The 23687-nt window shown below is 40.1% G+C and overlaps 1 protein-coding gene across 3 annotated transcripts in view; it reads left to right on the top strand.

The window, feature by feature from the left end:
* The window catches only part of CDYL2 (chromodomain Y like 2), a 78642-nt gene that overhangs the window by 11731 nt on the left and 43224 nt on the right, over positions 1 to 23687 (top strand). The window contains exon 1 of one of the 3 annotated variants that reach the window (XM_039502675.1): positions 19074 to 19150. The exons of the other annotated variants lie outside the window; for them this stretch is intronic. Coding sequence (XP_039358609.1) covers positions 19148 to 19150 — 3 coding nt within the window. The 5' untranslated portion in view covers positions 19074 to 19147. Of the gene's footprint in view, positions 1 to 19073; positions 19151 to 23687 lie in introns of those variants that run through there. 3 annotated transcript variants of the gene reach the window in all.

The following is a 23687-nucleotide window of genomic DNA, read 5'->3' on the forward strand; positions in this document are numbered from 1 at the left end:
GAGACCATGGCTTCTTGTTCTGTCATCTGCCACTACTGAGAACAGCCAAGCTCCATCCTCTTTGGAGCCCCCCTTCAGGTAGTTGAAGGCTGCTATCAAATCCCTCCTCCAGAAGGCACACTGTTGTCTCATATCTAGTGTCTTGTCCACTTTAATCACCAGGTCCTTTTCTGCGGAACTACCATTTAGCCAGTCGATCCCCAGCCTGTAGCAGTGCATGGGATTCTTCTGTCCTAAGTGCAGGACTCTGCACTTGTCCTTGTTGAATCTCATCAGATTTCTTTTGGCCCAATCCTCCAATTTGTTTAGGTCACTCTGGACCCGATCTGTACTCTCCAGCGTATCTACCCCTCCCCCCATCTTAGTGTCATCCGCGAACTTGCTGAGGGTGAAATCCATCCCATCGTCCAGATCATTAATGAAGATGTTGAACAAAACCAGCCCCAGGACCGACCCCTGGGGCACTCTGCTTGATACCGGCTGCCAACTAGACATCGAGCCGTTGATCACTACCTGTTGAGCCCAACAATCTAGCCAGTTTTCTATCCACATTATAGTCCATTCATCCAATCCATACTTTTTTAATTTGCTGGCAAGAATACTGTGGGAGACCGTATTAAAAGCTTTGCTAACGTCAAGATATATCACGTCCACCAGTTTTCCCATATCCACAGAGCCAGTTATCTCATCATAGAAGGCAATCAGGTTGGTCAGGCATGACTTGCCCTTGGTCAATCCATGTTGACTCTTCTTGACCACCTTCCTCTCCTCCAAGTGCTTCAAAATGGATTCCAAAATGCTCCATGATTTTTCCAGGGCCTGGGGTGAGGCTGACTCGTCTGTAGTTCTCTGGATTCTCCTTCTTCTCTTTTTTAAAGATGGGTACTATATTTGCCTTTTCCCAGTCGTCTGGGACCTCCCCCAATCACCACAAGTTTTCAAAGATAATGGTCAATGGCTCTGCAGTCACATCAGCCAGCTCCCTCAGCACCCTTGGATGCATTAGATCTGGACCCATGGACTTGTGCATGTCCAGCTTTTCTAAATAGTCCTTAACCTGTTCTTTCACTACTGAGAAGGATGACCAGACAGCAAATGTGAAAAATTGGGACAGGGAGTGGTGGGTAATAGGAGCCTATATAAGAAAGAGCCCCAAAAATCAGGACTGTCCCTATAAAATCGAGACATCTGGTCACCCTACCACTGAGGGCTGCTCACCTCCTCCCCATACTGTGCTACCCAGAGTAGCAGTCTGGGAGCTGACCTTGTCTGTGAAGACTGAGGCAAAAAAAGCATTGAGTACTTCAGCTTTTTCTACATCATCTATCACTAGGTTGCCTCCCCCATTCAGTAAGGGTACCACACTTTCCCTGACCACCTTCTTGTTGCTAACATACCTGTAGAAACCCTTCTTGTTACCCTTTGCATTCCTTGCTAGCTTCAACTCCAGTTGTGCTTTGGCCTTCCTGATTACACCCCTGCATGCTTGAGCAATATTTTTATACTCCTCCCTAGTCATCTGTCCAAGTCTCCATTTCTTGTAAGCTTCCTTTTTGTGTTTAAGCTCACCGAAGATTTCTCTGTTAAGCCAAGCTGGTTGCCTGCCATATTTGCTATTGTTTCTGCACATTGGGATGGTTTGTTCCTGCGCCCTCAATAAGGCTTCTTTAAAATACAGCCAGCTCTCCTGGATTCCTTTCCCCCTCATATTAGCCTCCCAAGGGATCCTGCCCTTCAGTTCCCTGAGGGAGTCAAAGTCTGCTTTTCTGAAATCCAGGGTCTGTGTTCTGCTGCTCTCCTTTCTTCCTTTTGTCAGGATCCTGAACTCGACCATCTTGTGGTCACTGCTGCCAAGGTTGCCACCCACTTCTACTTCCCCTACCAATTCTTCCCTGTTTGTAAGCAGCAGGTCAAAAGGAGCATGGTCCCTAGTTGGTTCCTCCAGCACTTGCACTAGGAAGTTGTCCCCAACACTCTCCAAAAACTTCCTGGATTGTCTGTTCACTGTTGTATTGCTCTCCCAGCAGATGTCAGGATGATTGAAGTCCCCCATGAGAACCAGGGCCTATTTCTCATAGCAGCAAAGACCTCAGTAACTTGCTGAGTAAACAGGTGCTTTGCACCAGGTTTCTCCCTTTATCAGTTTTTCAGAATTTACTCCAGACCTTGCTGAACCCATTAGTGGCCTATTAGTAATTGGGGGGGCACTAAGGGAATAAATAATGCCCTCAGATTTAGTACCAGGGATACTGCTTTGTGACCTGACAGTAGCAGAAGGGACAGTAGAACAATCTGCCCCACCCATGTCCTCAGTTAGTAAAGAATGTTCTGATGTCACAGCAAGAAGACTCAGTGTCCTCCCTGCCTGTTCTCCTGACGTGTCCGCTCCAGCAATAAATGACTTCTGGTGCCTTTCCCGTGCACTGGCATGCACTTGCATCAGATGACAGATTAAAGCAGGGGTGCCAACGTGGCCTTGCCATCTCTCCCTGCTGACTAAGGCTTTACAAACAGCATGTTGCACCACATTTATCAAGTGGATCACTGTCGAAATTACAAGTTAATAAGGAGGCAACGTTTTTTTTTCTTTCACATGTAACAGATGTGAATTGTTCTTGTCAACCTTTTGCTTGAACATCAGTAGGACACACTTCCATCAATAAACATCACTGCTCACCATATGGATTGGGTCAGACCTCGTTCACAGTTTTATGAATTATGGATTTTGCTGCCCCTTCAAGGAATTGTTAGAAGTGGAGTAAGACAATCTCTCCTGGATGGGTAATTTGTCTGCCTTTTCCCAGCTTTGTCACAAGCAGGATCCTTTTCCCCATCAATATTCTCTGACCCTGCAACAACAAACTCGCTTTCTGACACCAAAGATAAGTATTTGCAGTGATTGTCAATGCTAGTACAGCTCTCACTATTAGACGTGGTATCAAATATCGTAATACGTGTGTAGTTACCAGTTGTTGACAATCCAGTGTGGGCTGTGTTTTAAATTCTTCCACAACTGTGCCACTATTATTTTCTCTGCTGTTCTAATCAAATGTCACTGACAGCCTGCCATGTTTAGAAAACAAAGGCTTCTTTTGCTTGTGAACTGGACTTGCTATTTGCACACTTAACTGCAAATTTTCTCCAGGGCTGTCAACAACTGTTCTGGTAGCCTGTGTAGTGCACAGAGAAGAGGGACATTGCATAATGAACAATAAAAATACTTGTGCTACCCAACTGCTTTTGGACTACCGCCCCTGTCCTTCAATGTTAGAATGTTCACACCCCAATTCTTCACAATCCATTTCAGGATTTGTGGCTAAATCACAGTCTACAGGCTAAAAGGAGAAAGGAGAAAATTCTTGGTAGCTGCTTCCATTCTCAGGCTACAACCAGAATTCCTTCAGTAACAGCTACCACTTTTGGGTCAGCATTACATTTTCTAGTGAAATTCTAGATTCCCAAATTAAACTGATTTCTTGAGTATCTCAGTCATTATCTGACAGCGTCTATCCACATACAACCCCATTCTCCCCCTACGTGTGCTTTTCCACTTGCTGTTGCTCCTGCTGGCCTCAGCAGATGGCCATTCCAAAATCTTGCAACATCTCTGCTATTCATGGGCTGAAATATGATAGTAATTAGCTGATGAAATCTTAATTTGCATGTGTACCAGAATATCATACCTGAAAGTTTGTTTAAGACCTAGGGTTGTTTAAGACCTAAAGCCAGAACTGTAGGGATGTGTTGAATATGTATTTGAACACATGCACCGCTAAATGCAATGGCATTTGATTAAGGAGGTGTCCCACCAGATTTGTAATATTTGATGTATCACCTTCCCAGGACTAGGGACTTATTTGATTGCTAAGACTCACATCTATTAATAGTAACAGTAAGGCCTAACTTTTCATTTCCTCTCCAACTGATTCTTCTTTACTAGAATAGTAATAATAATACTCTAGCAGGTAGCTTGGAGGGCCAGGCAGCCTAATGGTTAGAGCATGTGGCGCTCAGTCCCCTGCTTGGTTGAGAAGCCTCAGTCTTTAAGGCATAAATGGACCCAGGCCCTCCCCCTCCCCTGCATCCCAGTCTAGGGACCTGTGTATGTCCACCCCTGAATGGGGGTGGGGGGCAGGTCCCTCCTAGCAGAGAGGCAAAATCCACTGCCCTAGGATAATTCCTATCAGTCTGTTCAGTTTGGGGTATGACCCCTCTAGTCCAGTTTATTGGGTGGTTTGCTTCCTATAGGGTCCCCTCTTGGGTCTTGGGCAGCACCCTACCATGGTCTAGGCTTCTTCAGGCAAGGTTGAGGCGGGAGCTAACTGCCCCCCTACTTGAGGGGAAGGAGTGCTAGCCAGTCAAGGCAGCCAACAGGGAATAAGCACTGTCTCCCCAGCCAAGGGAAACTGCGAAGGGGACGTAGGAGCCTCCAGCTCCTGAGACAATGAGTGAATGAACCCCAAAGACATTGTGGAGCTCGCCCTCACCAACTTGCGGCTGCCCACCAATCATCCCCAAACTGACCCTGTCTCTCTTCTTTTCTCCCCACCTGTAGCGGGGTGGGGCTAGCTGGTCCCAAAGGCTCTCTTTAACCCCTGCTGTGTGGCTGGTAGTTTCCCTGCTCATCACACAGTCATGTCTACTAATACCAAAAGCTGAAAAGCATGGTAAATATAACAAATAAAAAGAGTTATAGCTAAGTATAGTAAAAATTCCATTAAAAAAAAACTCTTCAGCTGAACATGGTTGACCTTACATTTCAAGGCGCTAGAGGGATTTGATTCTGCATAGTTATGAACTTAGCATAGTTTAAATGATGCATCAAAAGCTAATAATGGTGTAATGTAAATGCTTATTGACTTCTACTAAGGCATCATCCACAGCCTTCAGCACAGATGATTAGGGAAAGATCTGATATAAAAGATTCTTGTGTTTCTTAGGGGAATATGTCATTTACATATTTTAAAACAAACTGCTAATGCTATAGTCTGATCTTTCCTTTCTTCCTCTTTATGAAGCCCCTTTAGAGGGGTTTTCAAACAGACAGCGAAAACAAGACAGTACTACATCAGGGCCCAACCAAGAGAGAACATCTCAACCTGTGCAAGCCCCAAAAGGCCATGTGGATGCTAGCTGAATGGCAGCCTGATCTAGTCAAGGAAGAGGATGGCTACTTGCAATAGAACACACATGGAAAAAACCCAGCTGTATAGCGGGGAATTGGAGAATTACTTTGGGGGAGTGAAGAGGAGGAAAAGTGTTCATGTTAATGGGCTCCCATTTCCCTTCCACTACACTGTTCCTTGTGCGTGAGCTGGGCCGCTGCTTTTCCCTTCACCTTAGTGTTCACAACCCAAGGAAGTAGTAACCCTCCAGTGCAGCACAAGGGTGGGAGATAGGTGGATCCTAGCCACCTTCCTGACCAGCAGGGACAGGTAATTTAGGGCTTCCTGTTCCTGATCACCAGAGCTGACATGAGGAGGGACTCCTTCCAAGTTATCAAAATCCTTTCCTCCTCCCTTTTGCCGGGAGTTGGGGGAGAGAAATCTTCAACCCAGTGTCTTTGCCTTTAGTGAGTTCTAAAGGGCCCAACTTCACTAAAATTCTTCCTTGGCTGATTGAATGTCAGAAGGCAACTTGTACCTCATTGTGGGTCAGACTGAAAATGCTGGTACTCCACCTGCAACATCATCCCTTTGAGCACAGTTGCCATATTTTGCAATTAGCTGGGGAAGAGTCACATGCTTTGTCCATGAGACGGGGATATTAATAAGCTACTGTATGAAGATTGAGGCATTGATAATAAGGACATGTTTTTGTGGCTGTAGACCCAGAGAAACCTTTTACAGTCAAGCAGGGAAGCTTTTATAGGCAGGTAGCCTACTTTCTGCTAAACAGATGTTCAGATGACCTCTAGAATGCCAGCAAGTGCTGGTCCAGCTCTGTTAGATCCGTGACCAACAAATGTTGTTCCCTTTTACTTTAGTGAAAGTACCAACGTTGTATTCCTTCATCTTATGCTGTATCCTGTATCATCCTGTCTTTGGAACTTGAATTGGACTTCACAGAAGTTTTGTATGCAGATCAATGGCAGGACATGCTCTTTGCTTTTAGAGTGTATTTGACAAAAAACAACACTGATGTTTTAGCCAATTAGACAAAAATACATACTACAAACAGACATATTTTCTCACAATAGTGACTCAGAGAAAATGGCTAGAAATTGGAAAGGTTTGGTATCGACCCATGTTGTAAGTATAGCTAACAGATGAAAATTATATACCCTCTGTGATGTTTACAGACCATTTGTTTTAGTAAGTACGGATATATGCACATTTTTCTTTGTAGATTACCACTGTGAACATTCCCATCAAGCCTTAATTTTAAACTTGGCTTGAAGACATGAAGTCTCTAAGTAGTCGTTCAAACAATTAATGTCTAATAACCTAGGACATGCTTTTAAGGACATTAAAATGGTATCAGTAAAACTGGCTACATTATTTGCAGCTTCCAGAAACTATAAAATTCCTAGACAATATTAGAAAACTTTTAAAAGTATTAGAAAACAGAGTTTCTCAGATAGCCATTCTTGGCACTCTTCTTGGCACTCAGTTTGACAACTACACTTCTGAGGGATCGTTTTAAGTAGTGAACTAAAATATTTTATCAGTCATATAAAGCTGGCCAGGACCAGTGAACTCATGTACCAACAAGGCAAGGCTACTTGAGTTATTTTGTCCTGTGGTGTTCACTGAGCTCTGAAATGCAGAGACTTGGTTTATTTCAGTGGAAACTCACTAGTGGTGAATTTCAGTGGAAAACAATTACTAAATTTTTGTTTCTTAATTCACAGTCTGCTCTAGGAGCTAAACAACAACATTTCCAAAGATGTCTTTATGTGTATCCATGTGGTACAGTCTCACCAAGCTGTCTTTTAAAAGTGCCTGTGATAAACCTTTCTAATTCCAGAAGGAAATCTTCCTTCATTCAGCATAAAACTCTATGAGGGAAATTATTTGTGCCTTGTGAAAACTTTTCAGGGGTCAGCCTTAACCATGCCTCTCCTATTTTAAGGTATATTGAAGGGATATGGATCTTGATAGTGCTGTGTAAAGACCAACTCAGCTCAAGCTCTTCCAATGAGTTCTGCCCCACACTGTGGAAATTTGAATAAAACAGGCATCTAGAATACAAAATACATTTGATCTCCTTCCCTACATATTGATCATCACATTAGGTGTATCCTTTTAAAACTAGTGCATGTCGAAATATTCTTTACAACCACCTAAGTTCTGAACAGATTCTCGAATACACCACATGTATTTTACAAAAATTCAACACCAAGAAGACTGTTGATTTTTAAAAAGGCAGATTATTAAACTCTACAGGATTTATGTTACTCAGATACATGACTTGTTTTTTTTAGTGACTCAGACATGCATAATGCAGTAAGTTTAAATACACTCAAAGAAACAATAAGCACTTGGATTTTGAAATGCAAATGAGGAAGGTGTGTATTGTCATCCCACTTTAGAAAGAAAGGTTAAAGATTTATGCAAATATAAAGCAGAATGTGGGCAAGTCTATAGGCATGTGCAGGGATCCAATATGCAGGGGATCTCAACCTTTTTCTTTCTGAGGCCCCCCAATATGCTGTCAAAACTCCATGGCCCAGCTGTGCCACAACAACTGTTTTTCTGCATATAAAACCAGGGCCAGCGTTAGGGGGTAGCAAGCAGGACAATTGCCTGGGGCCCCACACCACAGGGTGCACCACGAAGCTAAGTTGTTTCAGCTTCAGCCCCGGGTGGTGGAGCTTGGGGCCCCCAGCTGCATTCCTGCTTGGCGGGGCCTCAGCTTTTTGCCCTGGGCCCTAGCAAGTCTAATGCCAGCCATGCTTGGCAGACCCCCTGAAACCTGCTCACAGCCTCCCAGGGGGCCCTGGACCTCTGGTTGAGAACCATTGCAATATGGGACAACATGGGGAAACTATTCCTTTAGCCAATAGGACTGAACACATGGTTCCAGATGCAATTTAGACAGCTACCAGCTGAAAACTGTGTTTTCACAGCTGCAACAGAATGGTGGCAGAGAAATTAGTATTAAACATATTCCTTGCAGGGTGGATGAAAATCAGTGATTAAAAAAAATCAATGTTTTAATTATTTTTTTTATTTAAATACAAGTGTGGGAGAGGGTTGGAAATAAGCATATTTAAAATTAAATCTGAAAATGACAACCTGTGTTAAGGGCTAAATTCACTACAATCTATTAAAATGATTTAAATTACATTAAATAATATTAAGGGGTACATTTGCTGCCAAGATTTAAAGAAAGTCAAACCACCGCACTAGGGGAAGTCATTGACCAAGCTCCTGGAGCCAGAGTTAGATGAAGTGCTAAACCAGCTTTCAACAGCAATAGCCTCTTCGGCAGGTGTAGAGAGAATATTTTCTTAGTTTCAGTGTATTCAATTAGTGTAGTTCAGTGACTAGCTCATTCAAAGTTAAGAAACCAGTAGTAGTTGAAAAAGCAGAAAAGCTTGTTGACCTTTTCCAAAATCTTGAAGGACATAGTGACCAGAAACAATGTTACATGCACTAACTACAGCTAATACTTCCTTTATTTAACAAATCAGTTCATATTAAATGCAAAATATGTTTTGATATACTTCCTGATAAACCTTTTTCTTATGTATCCAGCATATTGAAGATAGTGTTATTTAACTAAAAAAACCACATTTTAAAATGCTGTTTATGCATTATTTATTGAATTTGAATTTCCATCCAAATGGAGTTCGACACAATTCACAAGTAAAAAATTAATTATTTAGTAGATAAGAAATGCATCATTCACCATTTTCTCACATAATAAAAAATTAAAAATTTAGACTCTGAATAAATATAAATTAAGCTATATCATTGCTTAAATAAATGTGTACATCATCCTGGTTAGTAAACAGAAGTACTAAATTTAATGTAAAGGTTACATTTAGTTGTAAATCAATACGTTTTAATGGCAACAGCCAATGAGAATCAACCTTTAGAAAAATTACTAAAAAGTACAAATGCAAAACAAGATTAAAATCAATTATTTAAATCAAGGTTTCCTGATTGTTGATTTAAATCATAATTAAAAGTGGTGATTTAAATCGCTTCAATTTAAATCAATCCACCCTGCGTCCTTATACTCAAAACTTTTTTTTGTCTGTAATTGGAATTCATCACTTTCTAAAAAGAATGTAACATTTTAAAAAAATAATAAGAGCATAAGATTCTAGTGCTAGAATATCATTTTTCCAATGTGCATTACTTTACATTTATCCATTAATTTCATTTGCCATTTTGTTGCACTTTTTTTCCAATGTGCATTACTTTACATTTATCCACATTAAATTTCATTTTTTTTTTTGTTGCCCAATCACTTAGATCCCTTTCTCCAGATCATTTATGAATAAATTGGAAACCATGTTGACTATTGCTCAAGAGTTTATGTTTTTCTATGTGTCTGACAATTTTATTCTTTACTATTGTTTCACTAAAGGACAGGTTACAAACCTTAGTTAATAGTTCCATAACTTCACATTTTTCTTTTCACGGTGACTTGTTAATGTTGAGTTTATCAATTAATTCCAAAACCTCCTCTGACACTTCAATCTGTGACAGTTTTTCAGATTTTTCACACCCAAAAAGCCAGCTCAGGTTTGGGAATCTCTCTAACATCCTCAGCAGAAGAAGACAGGCAGAAAAGAATTATTTTCTCCGCTCCACTTTACTTTATCATTTTTTCTTTTTTTTTTTTTTATTTTCATCTGGCCCCGGCCCACTTTTAGTTTAGCAGGCTTCCTGCTTACTTAAAAACTTTTTTTTTGTTATTTATTGTTTTTTTTTTGGCTAGCCTTCCTTTTTTCTTTTCTTTTTTTTTTTTTACTTTTGCACTTGCACAGTTTGTTTGCTTTTGCCTTTTTTCTTTTGCTTTCCACTTTTTTTTTTTTTTTTTTCTTTTTTTTTTTTTTTTTTTATCTTTCTTCTTTTTTAACTGGGTGGTTTTTTTTTTTTTTCTTTTTTTTTTTTTTAATTTCAGAGACAGAGACAGAGACAAAATAGGTAACTTGAATTGAATAACTCTTTAAAGAAAATGTTGCAGCCAGTACATTTATGGGAAACAGCTCTTTCTCCTAAAATGGTATAAAAAATACCTAATTTTTAAAAAATGTGCCTTGACCCCTCAAACCTGGGAGATAGTGTTTTGGAAGCCGGCTGATACAGCTTCATTACAAAAGATACAATATTTTAGACTACACCATCATATTAGCTCTGAGAGTCTTAAGCATTTACAGAAATATGGAGACCATCTATTTAACTTACTTTAAACAGCCTGAATCATCATTATTGGGGAATTTTCATCAAATGTGGGGGTTATAGAGGCATCCTGTAGGGATCTGTTCTTGGCCTCATAACAATATCTTTCAAAATATCTATTAAAAAGTCAATACCTTTATCAAGTGGGGGAGCAAAAGGATTTTTGTTTGTTTATGCAAGGTCTTTGAAGAATCATCTCCTGAAAAATGTTTCTGAAAGGTTTCTTCAATAATAAGCATAAAATAATTGCTTGTAAACTTTGACACAAAGACTGATGACACAAAGATTGATGGAGGGATAAGATGCTGCAGCTGAGACAGATAAGGCAATTGTTGGATATATAGGGGAATATTGAGTAAGAGAAAGAAAGGGGATATTCTCTTTATGGTATCGATGAGACCATCACTGGACGTCAGCAATCCCTCAGAATTTGAGGATGGTTGTCTTTCGTAAAATGGTAGCCAGTTATTGCTGGCGGATCTGTGGGTGGCTAATGAGACTGATCTGGGATCCATAGATCTTGTCACAATTGGGGCAGACATTTCCCAATGGAAGGGGCAGATCTGGATTGCTGCGTCAGACTGAGTCCTTTCCTATTTCTCCATTTCCTGTTGTTTCCTGAAATACTGGGATCCTTGCCACATGGTTCTTTTTCATTTTTGTCAGTCAAGGGCTTGGTTTTCCCATTAGTTTATGTCAATACTGCACTCTTTCATGTTGGCTTTGAGGGTGTCTTTGAAATGCTTTTTTTTACCCACTCCTTGTCTGTGTGTCATGGCTCAATTGTGAGAACATGACCTGCTTCAGGAGTCGATTTTCTGGCATTTGAAGAATATGACCTGCCCAACAGAGTTGGTGGTGGATGATAATAGCTTCAGTGCTGGAGGTTTTGGCTTGGGACAGAAAACTGATGTTGGTATGTTGGTCATCCCACTTGATTCGGAAGATCTTGCAGTGGCACCATTGATGGTATTGTTCAAAAACCTTCAGGTGTCTATTGTACATGACCTAGGTTTTAGCACCATACGAGAGAGCAGGGATAGCAATGGCTTGGTACACGAGAAGCTTGGTTTAATTCTTGATGTCACAATCTTCAGACGTGTTTTCTCAAATGTCCAAAAGCTTCACTGGTGCATTGAAGGCAGTGTTGAATTTCTTCATCGGTGTCAGCTTTCTGCAACAGATGACTGCCGAAGTAAAGGAAGTGCTCAATATTCTCCAGTGTCTCTTTATTGATCTGAATTACAAGAGCAGGATCCTGGTGATGTGGAGTATGTTGGTGGACTTCTTTAGTTTTCTTGATGTTGAGCGTGAGGCCGAGTTGGTTATAGGCCGCAGAGAATGTGCCGACTATTTTTTGAAGATCTTTTTCCAAGTGGGCACACAGGGCACAGTCATCTGCATATTAGAGCTCAGTGATTGATTTAGTAATAGTCTTTGGCTGGGATCAGAGGTGAATGAGGTTGAAGAGCTTGTCATCCATTCTGAATTGGATGTCAAGTCAGGAGAAGAGCTTGTCAGTGATGGTGAGGATGACAGCAAGGAAGATGGAGAAAAGGATTGGCATGACAACACAGCCGTGCTTAACTCCTGTCTTAACTAGAAAGGGGTTTGTTTCAGATCCATTGCTGACAACCAACATAGACATATTGTCATGGAGGAATCAGAGGATGGCAACAAATTTTGGCAGGCATCCAAATTTAAGGAGAATTCCCCACAAAGCCCCAATGGATCGTGACCTTGATGTGGTGGAGCAACTTAATCATTCCCATGATCCTGAGCGTGATGCTATCTGGAGTTCACACTCCTGGCAGAGTCGCCCAAGGTGGGAAGGTTGAAGGTGAGTTTCCAGATGAACAGCGATCCATCACTGGAACACTGTGTCTAATTCTAGTGTCTACACTTTTTAAAAATATATTGAGAAATTTGAGAGGATTCAAAAAAGATCTATAAGAAGGATTCAAGATTTGGAAATCTTGCCTTACCATGAGAGACTTATGAAGTTAAATCTACTAGAGGTGACTTGATGATCATCTACAAGAACCTGCATAGGAAGAATACTTCTGATAGTAGAGGGTTCTTTGATCTAGGAGGCAAAGGCATAACAAGATCATATGGCTGGAAGACAATGTAGACAAATTCAGATTAGATATTAGGTCCATATTTTAGAAGTGAGGATAATTAGCCATTAAAACAATTTACTAAGGGTAGTGGTGGATTGTCCATTACTTGAAATCTTCAAATAAAGGTGAGATGTTTTTCTGAAAGATATGCACCAGCTAAACTACAAGTTCTGGGTTTGATGCAAGAATTACTGGGTGAAATTCATTCCTGTGTAATGCAGAACATGAGATTAGATGGCCATAATGGCCCCTTCTGGCCTTTACGTCTAGGAGTAATTAAATCTATAAATACTGCTGTGCATTTCACTCTTCATGCTGCGGGGAGCCCCAGACCCTTTAAATCCCCGCCGGAGCTCTGGCCGCCAGGCTCCTGCAGTGATTTAAAGGGCCCGGAGCTCTGCGGCGGCCAGAGCCCCAGGCCCTTTAATTCACCCCTGAGCTCCGGGGCTCCCAGCCGCCTCTGCAGCTGGTAGCTCCGGGGTGATTTAAAGGCCCTGGGGCTCCCAGCCACATCCGGAGCCTCAGGGCCTTTAAATCTTGAACGACCCCGCCTCTTCCGGTTGAGGCCACGCCCCTGCTCAGGACTCCGGCGTACCGGTAAGTCCTTTAAGTTACTTTCACCCCTGCTTTAGAGCATTCTTTCTATCAATAAAGAGATAAATTTCCCAATTTTTCCTGTGGCTATCAGTTAACTACTATGTATCTTTGAAAACCTAATTACTTTTGTTTAAAGAATCTCAAACTTCCCTTTAAAAGTAACTCTCAGCTCCCAAGTACTACTCTTTTAAAATATATACTGATTTGCAATTGCTTGTATATTAGCAGAATCAGCAAGACAGAAAAAATTGAGATAATGTAGCACACTGAACTGTATGCCTTGTATTTGCCCCTGCACTGCATATTTTATATTTTGAACACTGCATATGACATTCAACAGCCATGGGGAAGGTCTTTGTCAGAGCAATAGAGAATCTGACATCTTTTGTGCTCACCAGTACTTACAATCCAAAAGCCAGTTCACTATTGTGTGTTGTCATCCGCGTGTCCTGACTGTTTAACCAAATATACATGTTGGATCATTGTGGCACACAATATATTACATCATGAAGTGCTCATTGACCCAAGTTACATCTCTACTATTATTAATAGCTATTACTATTATTCATAGAGTACCATAGTTGTGTGTAGTGCTTTACAAGCAATAAAAATTAAGTATCAATAATAAGTTCCCAATAATTTGGGAACACTGAGCTTTGTGGTGAAGTTCTCTATTAAAAGACAGTTGTTCAAATGGTCAACTTCACTACAGATCATTTTCTCATGATCTGCAAATGTAAAGTGGATTCTTGATTCCTCTTCAAACAGCCCAGAAATAACATTCTTAGACATGTGCACAACTCCTAAAATCCTTAGTAAATCCATGTAAAATATATTTTGCCTTATTCTTATCTGGAAGGCTAGCTAATATTCCTATAAAGATTCTAACTTGACTGAGATTTAAGTTCCTCATATTAGTCTGCACCTGAAAACCATAATATGGGAAATGCTTTTCCCAATATTTACCTTGCTTACTGTAGTAGCTCTGTTGCAGTAATAAGCATATGATATCCCTTCATCTTGTACATTATCACTTATTTTGGCATTATTTTTCCTATATGTGCCTTTGTAACCCATGTACTCTTTGGAGGAGAGGACAAGCTGATATAGGATCATAAGTTCTGTACATAATTGCATAGTCATCTAATCATGGATGGTACATTTTTGCTCTCAGCAAAGAAAAACTTGCATTCATCATATGAACCTGCTGTTCCCTCCTAGCATCCTTGGATCCTCCTGGTCTTTTCAGAACACTGCATTGCATAATTTACTCACATAAATGCTAAATGCAGGTATCAGCTGGCATAAATGCTAAATACAGAGAGACAATATAAATGAATTATCTTTCTTTTCTTCCATTTTATGCTGTTTCCTAGGCTTGCAAAGAAATAGCTTCACACATTCTCTTCATCATAATTTTCAACTTGCAAACGGATTGAGATAGACATTTAATAGTACCTTCACAACCTCTGATAATACCACCTAACTATCATAGTAATTTTCATCTCTAGATCTCAAATCACTTTACAAAGAAGGCAATTTTACAGATGAGGAAACTGAGGCACAGATAGGTGAAGTGACTTGTCCAAGGTCACCCAGTAGGTCAATGGCAGAGCTGGGAATAGAACCTCAGTCTTCTAAGCTCCAATCCAGTGGTCCATCTACTGGACAAAACTGCTTCTAGGCTAAACATCCAAGCAAACACTAAAAATAGACTACTCGTTCTGTATCCTTTAAGGAGGGGACTTTAGCAGCAATAGCTACTTCACGGTATAGCCCATTTAATATCACAACTTGCCCATTTAGTGATTAAAAATGCACCCTATATGAGACCCTGCAACAAACCAGCCCAGTCTTATCTTGCCCTAAAATGTCTGAGAGAATAGATGATTCTCGCAGTGTGACCTGAAAATCAACAAATCCTGGATCAAGAATCGAGGAAGGAAGGAAGTTCCAGAGTTGCACATGGGAAAATCCCTGCCAGCAGCTTCCTAAGCTTGACATCTGTTAGTCAATCACATTAACTAATTACAGATACCACCGAAAATTTGGCCGAACTTTATATTAAAGTTCCATTTATAAATAGTTTATACAGAGTTAGTAAATGATTAGTAGATATTATAAACATGTTACAAATATATATATATATGTTATAGAGGATTATAAGCACAACAGTAAAAAGATAAATCATAGTTATAAGCCATGTTTATAAGCAACCTAATTAGCTGCTAGACTCTGACAGTCCCTAATTATTAGTCATTTATTAAAACACCTTTTAATAATAAATCATTTATAAATGGAACCTTAATGCAAACTGTGACCCAAAACTTTATAAGTTAAAACCAACATATGAAATTCCACCCAGAAACTAACTGGAAGGCAGTGTAGATCTCAGAGCACCGATATAAGTGTTCTCTGCATGAACCTTCACTTAATAAGGAAGCAGCTGAAACCTTTACCAGCTTAAGTTTGTGAGTGGTATAGTGCCATGGAGGGCACTGCAGCAGCCTAATCCCAATCTGACAAAGGCAGGGAGAACTTTCCCACATCAGAAAGTCCTGTGTCTGGGCTACTACTTCCGTATGTCCATTCCTGAGCAAAGGAGGATCTAAATCAATCCTCATCCAGCTAACAAATAGCAGAAAAACTCCCTCAGTTAAGGGGACTGATATAAATCACCATTTCTTCTGGTTGCTTTCCCTAGCAGCACAATCATACCACAGCCATCCCTGGAGGGAGCCAGAGCTTCATCTGAGCTCCAGTTTCATCCTGATTCTGGATACGTCTCTGCTCACCAAAAGGGTCAGGAGATACAGAGATTGGTGTCATTAGCATACAGACATTGTAGCCCAGGCCTCCTCATTAACCTGCCTATTAGCCTCATAGGCATGTTAAACAGGATGAACAACACCTCAGAACCCTGTAGTACTCTGCATGGGAGAGCCCTCAGGACAGATGAGCAATTCTTAATACCACCCTGTCAGATTTCTCAGAAAGGAAGAATGGATCCATTCCACAGCAATGCCATCTATACCTGGGAGGTCTGCAGACATGTCACTGAAACCTCATGATCAAGAATAATGAAGGAGGCTGGCAGGTCTAAAAGAACCAGCAAGCAACAGCTAATGGTGCTTGGCTTGTGTACAATACCAAGGCTGAAACCAGATTGAGTGGGGTCAAGGAAAGCTGAAGATTCTGGATATTGCCAAAGTGGCCTCTGAACAGGGTCTGTTTAGCTGTCCCTGAGGAGAGCAGAAGGGAACATGTGATTGTCTGACTCTACTGCGTACCAGTCTCATTCTATCCTCCCTGTGGTGTTTGTACTTCACTTTCTATTGCCATCAGAGTTCTGTGACTACATAATAACTTCTTTATTCAACACTCTAGCTATGGGTAATGGGGGGTGATGGAAAGAACTGACTTCACTGCCTGTTTTTGGTCTTACAAAATAGCAGAGAGTTCAGACTGATTAATGTGGAGGACTCTATTCTGAATTTACAAAGTGTTACTTTCTGCATGATGACATAAGCTCAGTAGTGTGCCATGCAGCATGGTGTAGAGTCAGAACATGGCTCATTTCACACACATCCAACTTGTACAAGCACAGTAGTGTTAAGGCTTCTCCATAGCAAGTGGTCTTTCATTTAAATTGTGAGGAAATGGTCTTTCACACACACATTGCCTCTGATGACCCCAGAATATGTACTTACATCAAATCAGTTAAATATGCTCCTGTTCCATTGCTTCCTGGCCTTTGCAGACTGCCAGTCTCTTAATGTAGCCTTCTAATCAGCTATTCTGTGGATTCTTGGAAACACATCAGCCTGATATCTGCTGACAACTTTCATAACTGTCTTTAGCACTATCAGTAAGGTATTAGTTTGTTCCTTCCAGGCACCCATAATATATTGATTTTACATTGGGATAGATTCTGATCTTAACTACATCAGTGTAAATCTCGAGTGACTCCACAGAAGCCAATGTGGTAACTGAAGTCCAAATCTTGCCCAGTGACACTGCTCACCTGAATGCTGTTTTTGAGAGGATAGTAGTCTATCATTCTTCCTTCTTGGTAGTTATTCTTATGCTGATCAGTATTATCTTGTTATCTTGCACTTCCCCTCACCTATCTGTTATATCCACCTGTTGTCTCTTGTCTTATACCTAGCGCATAAGTTCTCCACAGCCAAGAAACTGCCCCAGAAGAATACCTACTTCTATGTCCCACTGCAAGAAGCTGGAAGAAAAGAGCATCTCTGAATAGATAAAGTTCCTATTGACTTCTTTGGAGTTGTGGGTGCTCAGTACCTCTGAATATTAGATCCATGGGCTCACCCACTATGAGCAGACACTTCTCAAAAGTTGGGCCCTACCCTCTTTTTGCTTGCGTTTTCCACTCTGTTGTGCCAGACAGCTATACAAATACTTACCTGCCACACAGGAGTGAGGAGGCTTATTTTATTACTGATGCTGAAAGAGGGGCACTACAACCCAGCAGTTCAAACGATTATTAATATAGCATTAAAAGTGCACCTTCATTATTATCTTTGTTCACTGAATCACCACTTCTGGCTGATCTATGAGGTAGAGGCAATAGAGTCCAACTGAAGTGACTAGTAGTATTTCTACTGGGTTCAGTGGGCATTAATCAGGTCCATATGGAGAAGGAAAAAGACTGGAAGAAATTTACAAGAACAGGAGACCTAAATAACCTGCAACTGAATGGGGAAATAGAAGCACACGAAAGACAACAGGCAGAGCTCATTAATGCTAATGGTTTCAGGTACAGCATTTATGTAAACTAGTAATTACTTCCTGCATTTCTGGACGTTGTAAAATAACCCCCAGCATTTAGTTTGATGCTAGTGAAAAGCTTAACTGCTTCTAATATGTTCCTGTACGTGTTTAAAAACATGACTAATGTTAACATCTTTCCAGCATATTCCATTGTTAGAGCTGTACAACTGTCACAGAAATACCAGCCCTCTTAGGGTCTTGAAATCCAGCCTGCATCCTACTCACCTCTTCTTACTTGAATTATTATCATTGCCATGAGTAGTACGCCGGAAGTTGGGCCAGATCCTGCTTCTGTGGAGGCAGTGGGAATTTTATCATTGATTTCCAAAGAAGCGGCTTCGGGCCCTTAGCAGAAAGAAAATATAGCCAAATCCTGTAAAAGCAGTTAGTATAATCAGTCAAGTACAGTGGTATTTTTATGTGATGCTGAGTTTGAAATTACCTCTTTACATTTCAGATTCTTCGGTTGATACAGATTTTCTTTTCACGTAAATTGGCCTTAGCAGATAAAACTAAGATTCTCAAACAAAAAACAATGGGCCAGAGCCTCGGTTGGCCTCAGTATAGCCTCATTGATTTCAATAGATCTGTGCCAGTGTACGCCAGCCAAGGGTCTGTCCCTACATGCTTTCCTGGTCAGTAGGAGTGCAATGAGGAGGATAGAGTAGTGAGTAGAACTGGGCAGTAAAGCAGTAGAATCAGTAGATATTTAATTCTTTGCAGACTTTATCAACTTTTTAATTAAACAAATGTTCTCAATTAAAGAAAGATTTGTACATTTTCAGTGAAATACTCCAGTAATAATAGTGTATGTTCTTATTGTCAAGGTATCTCAGCAGGCAACCAGTGAGTGTTTTGCACAAGCCCTTCAGCTGTGAAGTTTAAAAAAAAAAAACCCCGTCACCACCACTCAAGTTCCCTAATTTTAAAACCAAGAGAAATAAAAATAATTCTGATCTCGCACCTGTGTAAATTAGCAACTCCATTGACACTAATGGAGTTATGGCATTGGAAAGCAAGAGTAAGTGTATTCAGAATCAGGCCCTTACTTCTTAATGCTTATCAAAGTTGTAATTAACTCTTGCATCCTCGTGCACCTGCATCCTGTCTCATGTTTCACTCCCTCAGTACATAGGACTGAGCTCAGATGGGCTAGATTATCAACTGGCCCAACACTCCATAGGTATGCTGAACTCAAAGGGAGCTATGCCAATTTACACCACTTGAGGATCTGGCCCACACAAGCTGAAAGCCGAACTTGCATCTCCTATGGTAGGCAAGCATTGTAGTGCTTTACAAATATTTTGATGTCTCATTTCCCCTATATTCATCAATGTTAGTCACAAAAATAGACCATACAAACATAGCTGTACTTAAAACAAAGTTTATCCACTTCTCAAATCTTTTGCATTAACACAATGTACAGGCTTTATTTTTAAATCTCACTTTTAGCAGTAAATAGGAACCTGTACTTATTTTTTCCTTTGTTAGTATGTAAACTGAAAACACATCTATTGTTTCTATATTTAAAGTATGCACTACACCACTGCAAAACAAATTTAGTTGCACAGTAAAAACTACCAGCTGTAGCTTAGTAGTGAAATAAAAATAAGTATCCGTCATCAAACTCAAATGCCTTGGGTGGAATTCTAACAGCTTCATTTTGAAATAAGTTATATTAGCAGGATTGTCGAGTGTGCAATCATAGCCAAATTCTAATTTTTTATCCAACAGAAGCTGAGACATTGAGAAGCCTGGCTTCTTATTTTGTGCTTTTTGTAAAAAAAAATAAACACTGAAGAACATTCATTGGCTTACTTCCTGTACAAGGGAACAGTTTACCCCTGCCTTAGAAAATGGCCATTTGGCAATGCAATTGCATCATTATTCTTTAAAATAAGTGGGAAACCCATCTTCATTATCTTTCCACATGTTGTGCTCTGTGCTTTGATGCTTTGTAAGTGAGTTTTGAACTATTTAGGCAGGCATTTTTGTTATGAGAGAAGGGAATGTGATTATTTTGGTGGGAATTTATTGCATTCAGTATTATTTTTGAACAGACTAGATTACTTGACAGAACTAGTTAGCAACTACTTTGAAAATTCTAATCAACTACTCTTTGATTAACCTAAAGAAGCCTCATTCACTGTTATGCATCCTAGTCCTTTTGATGTAATGGTGCAAGGGTGTAGTCTATGTTTTAATCTTTTTAGGTACAAGAAATTTTGTCTATGTAAATTACATCTATCCAAAATAGAGAATTTTCCTAACGACATGGCTCTTAATCCTAAAAAACTAATCAGTTTTCCAAAATAAGAGTGTCAGTGTTGTTTAAAAATAATTAAATGTAAGTTACACCAATTGTTCTGCTAAGCGACCTATCAAGAAAACATCCAGGGCACAGTCTGTGTGTGTGTGTAACACAAACATGTGAATGTCCTGTCATCCCTCTACTCCCCTTTTCTGGCTCTGTTCTTGACGGTAGTCACAGTATTGAATTATACAAAAATTCCCTTCTTCCAGAGTAGGATTCTTGTATATTTCATTACCCTGACTGCTCACATGAATAGTCAGCAAACACAGCATGTTTACCATAGGTCGTGTTACAGTATGTGCACCCACAAGTAAAAGCATGGTTGGTCTCTTTTTTCCCTGCCAGCAGCCTTGGCAGTGTTCCTTTAATAATTTAAATATTAATACTTACAATACAATGGCAGATGGAATTTCAAAATCCACACATTGCATTAAGAATCTGCCTTTCATCTGAATGTACATTGGAACCCTCTATATAGGCTTTTAGACGAGAGTCCAGCTAGCAAGACACCCTCAAAAGCTACAAGTTGATGACAAAATTAAAATCCACAAAAGCTAGGAAGGGTGGATATGGCATTTTATCTGCGTTTGAAATTAAATTGACCTTGCCCAATGGGAAAGGCACCATAGCACTGTGGACTTTTCTGAAGGATGCTAATGTATTTTGTGTGTACTAATGCAGTCAAGTGGTTTAGAAAATCCCCTTGAGATTAGGGTGGGAGAGGAATATGGTTTGAACACAGGCATTATTTTGACAAATTGGAATAGGTAGAAGGGAAAGGCAATTAGATCAGACCAGGAGAAAGTTGCAGTAATCAAGGTGAGAGAAGACATGGGAATGAAAATAGGTTTTGGTAGCAGAGACAGCAAGGAAAAGATATTAAAGAGGAAGAAGCATTGGATCTTGTAAGAGACTGGAAATGGTTGGAAAAGGAGAGAAAGGAGGAGAGAGAGAGAAGATTACACTGAGACTATGGGAATGAAGTCAGGAAACATAATGGCAGTTGTCAAAAAGAAATAGTGAAAAGAGGCAGAGAAGAGCAAAGATTGGAAGGCAAGACGAGTAGTTCAATTTTAAAGAGATTGAATTTCAGATAGTGATAGGATTTCTAAGAAGACATGCCAGGAGGCAGGTAGCGATGTGAGCGTGGATGGAAGAGCCATAGTTGTGGTCTGTTTGGTTTTTTCAAACACAACAGGCAGTGGGCCGTAGCCTCCTTTGGTGTAAACTGGTATAAAGAGGAGCAGGCCAGCTCTATTCCCAGGTTTCAGCCTCAGAAAACCAGAGGTCCAGGTACACCATAAGAGTGTAGACTGCCTCTAAAAACTCTTTGCTTATGAAAACTCCTTCTGGCCCCTATGTGTCAACCTCTAGTCCTGTTGCAATTATTAAAATGGCTGACCCCTCCTGGGCCTGCCCTCCACTCTCTTCCCAGGCATATGCAGCCACCCAATTCATATCCATACACACATAGAAACATTTCAAGTACGTATTTCCAAATACTATTCTGAAATTTCAATGTTTCACTTTTATATTCTGAGTATTCTTTGTAGTCGTCTAAGACAGTGGCTCTCAAACTTTTTTACTGATGACGCCTTTCACATAGCAAGCCTCTGAGTGCAACCCCCCCCATATAAATTAAAAACACTTTTTTATATATTGAACACTTTTATATGTGCCTGAGGCAAAGCAGGATTTGGGGTGGAGATTGACAGCTCGCAACGCCCCCATGTAATAACCTCATGACCCCCTGAGGAGTCCCAACCCCCAGTTGAAGAACCCATGTTCTAAGACATCACAGCAGGTAAACCAGTGAACATTTCATGGGCATTTTTAACAGTTCACTCACTTCAGGAGAGATTCCAGAGGATTAGAAATTGGTAAACCTAGAAACAGAAGCGAGGAAGCGGAAGAAGTTGAGCCTTGTTAGCACCAGGACTTTGTCTGTTGAACTTCTTCCCTAAAGATGTCTGCGGAAGTACTGTCTGTGGGTGATTTAGAACAAGTAAATTTTCCTTTTATATATTCATATCTATTTAGCTTTTCCTCTTTCCTTCACTGTGCAGGTTCAGTAGGGAGGGTTTTTTTCAGGTGGGTCATTGGATCTCTTCTAGTTTTTAAACTTTGTGTTGGATTTTCAAGAAAGGCCCAGCACTCAGATGTTCCCATTGCTTTTAATGTGGGGGCTGAGCACTGCTGAAAAACTGGTCCTGTATTTTTACCACACATTGCCCAGGTGTTTGGACAATCAGCTTTCTGTAAATTAAATCCAAAGGTCAGAAATGAGTTACAAAGGAAGGTGATGGAAGCAAAATTCATGCGACACGTAAGATTATTTCTGAAGAAAAGAGGAGGACTGTAAGTGATCGAGTGGAAAAAGCAGGAAGTTAGTACAATAATTAATTTTTAAAAGGCAAGCACGTTGGATCGGATAGTCTTTATTTGTTTCCTTTGGCACCTTGTTCACAAGCCCTTTCCATCTCTCACAACATACTGGCACTCAATGTGGGGCAAAAACTCAAAATGAAGGAGACAGAAAAGTAGTGCAAGTACTATAACTCACAGTAATGAAAGGCAGTTTTCCCAGTCCATTCCAGGAAGTCAGTCTGTTCCTCCCCATTGCACGTTGACAGGGGCTGTTTTGGTGTCACAGATTACTATTTACAGCATCTGTCCACATACAGATAGATGTGGTCAAAAAAGAGGTGATTTCTTCTGCCCATTCTGGAAATAAGGATTTAGGTATGTAATCTTCCAACCATATCCTGTTGGAAAGGTGATTTGTTTCCATGATTAGGCAGGCTGAATTATATGTAGTCTTGCTGAAATGTGAAGAGTTTTATATATGCTGTGTTGATCTGATTATCTGAATTGTGACAGCATGCACAGTGCTTTAATTATACACCAATGCCTGTTGATGTCATTGAACTGATAAAATTAATTTTTAAGGGTTGAACCTACAATTTCTTTGAGATTTGATCTACTACTTCTATAACAAATTATTTGCATGTTGTATTTTTTATGAATGAGCAAAATGTGCATGCTGTGTATGCAGTATGTATCATCTTTGTTCAGCAGTCCATGTTATACAAATTTTGGAAACCACTGATATAGAAGTTCAAGTGCTAATTCAAGAACATGCATAGACATGACCTGTGCAATTTCACTAATTACATTTAACTGGTTATTTGCTCATGCAATCACTAATTGCATGCACAAATTCTGCATTCACATTTTAGCTTACAAAACTCTGCAAATCTGTACCATTGTTTCCTGATCTAATACGAATACTGTGTCCCCATATATGTATTTAATCAAAAAGGATGTTATTTCATTTATGTCATTCCTCTTAACCTATATAGGTGAGAATACTGCTAAGATTCTGAATCATCCACACTTGAAAGTTGAAAAGTAGCGTTAAAAATGCATTTCCACAGATGTCATGGTTTCATTCCATTTCTTCTCTTAAAACATATTTAGTAACATTTCGATTCA

The sequence above is a fragment of the Mauremys reevesii genome, linkage group 16, assembly GCF_016161935.1.
Source record: "Mauremys reevesii isolate NIE-2019 linkage group 16, ASM1616193v1, whole genome shotgun sequence".
In the NCBI taxonomy this organism is placed as follows: Eukaryota; Metazoa; Chordata; order Testudines; family Geoemydidae; genus Mauremys; species Mauremys reevesii.